Genomic DNA, 5,379 nt, shown 5'->3' with positions numbered 1-5,379 from the left:
TTTTCTTCTGGCTGATCTTGATATTTTTATATATCATTTCTGGGTGGAAAGTACTCTGGCTTCATGGGAAGATTTTTCTAACTGATCTTTTTAATACACAAAGGGGAAGAGAAGAAACTCACCACATAGTAGGCACTCAATAATTGGGTTTGTTGGTTTGGGTGTTACGGAGTAATCTTACTTTATGCAACTTAACAAAATTAGACCAAATTAACCTTGAATTTGTTTCATTCTTTATTCTCTCCGATGACCCAAAGGTGGTTAGAGGCTTGAATCTCACCACATTGTCCCATTAAAATTTTTTAGGTATGGATCTGAGGTGATAATATGATGTTCATTGGCTCGAAGGAAAGGCTGCCTGAGGAAGGCACGTGGATTTAACGTAGCTTTCGTTCAAGCTTCTGGAGGTTTGTGGGATCCCAGAAGGACAGACGCTGTCAGCACCTGAGGTTATATAGTCTGTCCAATGAGTTGGGACATAGCACACACACTTCCTGAATCTATTTAACCATATACATGATTAAAACAGACCTGAAAGGACCCTTCATTGCCTAATAACTACTTGGGCCTTGAGCCTAATAGGTCTGAATTTGCTTATCATTGTGTTTACAAATCACATTTTTTTATCAGAATCTTCCCATGCATTCAGTGTTCTGCGTTGTCAGCCTGCAGTTTTCATAGATTCGTGTTCTTCAGGGCATGCTCCACGCTTCACATGAGAAGAGTCCCCTGGGGGCTTTCTCTTCAGACCCTCCGAGACCAGGGTTTATAGTTTCCTGGTACATCAGTGACACTCTAGAAAGGAACAACAGAGAACTCACTGCCAGGGTCTTCCCATAGCGCATGCCCCCCTCACCCTCTGTACATGCCACCTCCCACCGCGGCCAGCCACCATGCTAAGCCCAAACACCACTCTGCAGTCCCAGCTGCTGGTGATGCCCCCCGGCAGGACCCCTTAACTTCCTAGTCATTCATTTCTTCCTACTGAGCACTTTTCATGTGGCAGGCACTCTAGGAGGCTCTGGAGGTACAGGGATGACCAAATTCAGAAGTAGTCCCTTCTAGGACACATTCTCAGTTCTTCAAAAGCATAGAACCAGCTGCTCAGACTTTAAATCACTGGTGTGTTTTAACACAGCAAAGGGGCTCATTAAGTCATGGAGTTGGGCATCAGATTGTTTACAAGGAGCTAACTCAGCAACCTGTGCGGTTTATAGAGAGCCATGCAGCACTTCCCCTCTCGGGGAATGGGGTTTGGGGACCTGTCAGCACTGGGCCATGGTGGAAGGTACCGGGCTGTGTGAAGGTTGCTGCACAGCTGTGGGCATCCTTCCTGCCTGATAGCTCCCGCCCCACAGCTAACGCTATTGGCAGACCTGAAGGATGACCAGACTAGAGATGCATCCGGCTCCCTTCCTCTCAGTGCTGAGATCTGGGATGGCAGAGGTGCCTGCCCGAGGGGCTCTCCTGTCCCCTCCCTATCCCTGGAACACTTTGGCTCCATAAGTACCTACTTCACCTCTAAACCCAAAGGGTCTATCAAATTTCACACCAAATAGCCCAGGAATACAACTTAGGATAGGGAAGAACCTGGTTCTGCTACCTCAACAGAGGCTGCCATTGCAAACTCAGAGCCCAGGCTGCTTCGGAGGGTCTAACAGGAGAAGACACTATCCTAGCCTAGCCTCCTGTTACCAGGCATTGTCCACTATGAGTACCACATAGGGCCGTCCCCAAATGATCCCAACGTCCACGGAATTCCTGTTCTATTCTGCTACAAACATCTCCAAGGTGGTAACCCACATAATGAGATCATGTGGCTTCCTGAAAGGCTGCAAAGTCTTCAAGGGCACCCGTGTGTCCCCAGTATCTGTATGGCACATGGTAATCACAGAACAACTGTGGGTCATCTGATTATTTAACTCGTTCTTCTTTTTCTCTCCATCTCTTTTGTACCTCACACAGTGTTTTTAACAAAGAAGGGTCTCAAAACACATGCTAGTGGTGGACACTAACAATTAGGCTCTTCGGGAGCTTTAGCTATCACCCTCATCTTCATGGAAAATAATGAAATCCATGGGTGTATAGACTGCCCTCCTTTTTCTAAGGAGGCCCCACTACAAGCTGCAGCTTTGATGGGAGTTATTGTTCTCTTCTTGCAAGTTCAAGGGCGTGCCTCAACCAGAGAGTGGAGGGTGGCCTTAACCAGTGTGTGGTTGTGTGGTTGAAAGAGAGCCTAATACCTCTGTCCCCTGGCAGAACTCGCCCCTGCAGTTCACGGGCCTGGCCTCCCCCAGACTGAGTGGGTGCTCCAGAGCCATCATACCAGGGTGGTGAACTTGTCCACGCAGGCATTGCGGATCTTCTCCGGGGTGGCAGGGCTGTCTAGCTGGAAGAGCGCCTTTGTATTATTGTCTGCATGCTGAGCTCGGGCTGCTCGGATGGCATCCTTGATGGCAAAGAAGATGGAGGCGGCCAGGAAGAGAGGCGGCTCCCCGACAGCCTAGAGGGGACAGAGTGGGGGACAGGAACTCAGGCCAAGAAGCCCCAGCCTCCACAGTAGGAGGGCCAGTGATGCTGGAACACCAGCTGCCAGCACTGACAGGCCTCAATCAATCAGGGCCCCAGAACAGTGACTCTAGTAAATGACTTGACCTTGTCAGCGTATTTCTTTGAATTCTTACTGTGTGATTCCTTGATGACACCATGCAAATATAATGTACCATGAAATGTAATATTAAATAGTCACAGTGTATAAACAAACAAAATCTGGCATGAGTTTTTAACCTTTCCTTGCAGTGATGAGCCTAGCGAAATAATCTACCTGCAACTCCAACCCCAACTGGCATCATAATTATACGTACAGCATCTACAGGAATATAGGCACCATGACAAACATGAATTAAAACACTTTCTAGCAGAGGTGGTTTTGTCCCCCAAAGCACAGATCAGAGACTGTGCATCAGAATTACTAGGGACACTTATTAAAAATGCATGTTCCAGGGCCCGAGCCCAGATCTACAGAATCAAAATTTCTAGGGGTGGGCCACCCAGAACTGCTTTTTTAAAATATTTTTTATTGATTTCAGAGAGGAAGAAAGAGGGAGAGAGAAATAGAAATATGAATGATGAGATACATAAGCACAGATCAGAGACTGTGCATCAGAATTACTAGGGACACTTATTAAAAATGCATGTTCCAGGGCCCGAGCCCAGATCTACAGAATCAAAATTTCTAGGGGTGGGCCACCCAGAACTGCTTTTTTAAAATAATTTTTATTGATTTCAGAGAGGAAGAAAGATGGAGAGAGAAATAGAAATATGGATGATGAGATACATTGATCATCTACCTCCTGCACACCCCACACTGGGGATCAAGCCCACAACCCCAGGCATGTGCCCTGACCAGGAATCGAACTGTGACCTCCTGGCTCATAGGTCAGTGCTCAGCCACTGAGCCACACCAGCTAGGCCAGAACTGCATTTTTATCATGAGCCAGTGGCAGGGGTTACAAAGTGTCTCAGATGCTCCCATGATGATGTAGCCATGAGATGAGCAAATGGGTGGGTTTCAGTGCTTTCAAATGATCAACTGTCTTCCTTAGATCTAGGACTAGATCAATCAGCTTGATCGATTTTCAACCATTTTTCCATATGTATTGGGGACAGGGAAGAAACAGAGGATGGTTATCATCCTTCAGGCATGCTGATCAAGTCTTAAGGTCAGGGGGCAGCCCCTGAAGGAGGTGATGGGGTGCATAGAAGCACTGCCCCATCTTCAGTGAATGTGCTGGTTCTTATAGGAGACAGTGGTACTGGATCTGTGAGATCGTGTCTAGGACCAAACCTCAAGGATGGACACCTGAGATGGGGGTGTAGGTCAGGGTTTGGCCTATAGGATTGAGTTAAGGAACTCCTTGCTACACGGAGGAGCTGTCATGTTCAATCCAGATCCCTGGTTCTCAGGCAGGACTGCCCGCCCCTCCACCACCATCGCCAAAGCCGGTGTCAAGCCCTCTTCTCAGATGAGCCACCTGCAGACCCACATGGGGGTGGAGGGGCCTGTCACCACCCGGGCCTCCCACAGTGCAGACAGGAAAGCAGCCCACAGGGCACCAGTACCTTGGATGCGTAGATGGCCTTCTTGTTGGGAGAGTCACGGAGCAGGGACACCCTGAACTCAGTGGGGATGTTGCCAAATGCCGGGATCTTGTAGGTGCTGGGGCCGCGGGTGAGCAGGTTGCCCTCGGGTGAGTAGTGCAGCTCCTCCAGTGTGAAGAGGCCCAGACCCTGGACAAATGCGCCTTCCACCTGCAGGGCAGACGGACACCGTGGACACACTGCCTCCCCATTCCCCAGGGACAGGTACTGCTTCCACCATGGGCACCAGGCCACCCAGAGCGGGGCCTGGAATGAAGCTGGAAACAGCCCTGCTCTGCTTACCTGGCCCCTCACCACCCGGGACAACCTCTCCAGGCCTTCGCCAGGCATTGGCACTGAAGGTCCGTTTTAGAACTCGTTGGTGATTCCGAAGGCCCATGCGGTGGTAGCATAATTTCCCATTAAAACCTGCCGCAGGGCAGTGCACATGTTCCTCCCGTGTCACCACTGGGGAGACAGTCACTCCGCACTGAGGCAAGAGCTCACAGGCTAATGGGTGCTGAGTGCCCCCAGGGGCCGCGCTCCTGTGGGACCCTGCCCTTCTGAGCAGCCCCAGGAGAGAGGAGAAGCTTTTTAATAGTAGATTGCAGGCTTTCTGAACCCCCAGCCCTGCCTGCCCTCTGGGAAATTGAGTGCCTCTGCGCTAGGTCTGTTTGGGGGCACCTGCCTCGCTCTCACAATCGGATAGGTGGTGCCATGTAGCCAAACAAGAGTGTTTAGGGGAGACCAGGTGCTAATCATCTTTGTGTCTGCAGTACCCAGCTCAGCGCCTGTGCACAGTTGTTCAATGAATGAAAGAACTGATTGGACTAGCGGTGACGTTTCTGTATACTCAGTAATTGTCCATTCTAGAGAGATATTCATCACATTTTCTACCAGGTGCTCAGTACTTCCGGGCCTGATTCCTCCTTCAGTCTCCTCCTGTTCCACCTGCTCTGTCCAATACTCTTATATTTCCTGAAAGTGCTTTTCTTTGGCCAGCCCTTTACCCCTCTTGCTCGAACCCAGGCTTCGGCACATTGTTGTCCTGGGTGAAGTTTGTCTTTGGTTTGTATTATAATTGAGTTGTTTCTCTTCTTTTCCCCCCTTAGTACTGAAGTTTTGCAAACATCTTACCTTATGGTCCCCTGTTAAGCAGTCAATTTCCACTTCCGAGCAAGCCACCCCGTAGGTGAAGTAGTGGAAGGGAGAGAAAGGAGGAGGGGAAAGCTCGCTGAA

At 49.5% G+C, this 5,379-nt stretch overlaps 1 protein-coding gene across 1 annotated transcript in view; it reads right to left on the bottom strand.

Moving 5' to 3' along the window:
* Positions 1-210: 210 nt before the first annotated feature.
* Positions 211-5,379, bottom strand: part of XDH (xanthine dehydrogenase) — a 67,428-nt gene continuing 62,259 nt past the window's right edge. Inside the window, exons 32-34 of the mRNA XM_015566422.1 lie at positions 4,123-4,496; positions 2,327-2,503; positions 211-795 (exon numbers count right to left, since the gene is read on the bottom strand). Coding sequence (XP_015421908.1) covers positions 745-795; positions 2,327-2,503; positions 4,123-4,496 — 602 coding nt within the window. The 3' untranslated portion in view covers positions 211-744. The remainder of the gene's footprint in view (positions 796-2,326; positions 2,504-4,122; positions 4,497-5,379) is intronic.

This window comes from Myotis davidii, unplaced genomic scaffold, assembly GCF_000327345.1.
Source record: "Myotis davidii unplaced genomic scaffold, ASM32734v1 scaffold238, whole genome shotgun sequence".
Classification (NCBI taxonomy): domain Eukaryota; kingdom Metazoa; phylum Chordata; class Mammalia; order Chiroptera; family Vespertilionidae; genus Myotis; species Myotis davidii.
This window is presented reverse-complemented; position numbering and strand designations above follow the sequence as displayed.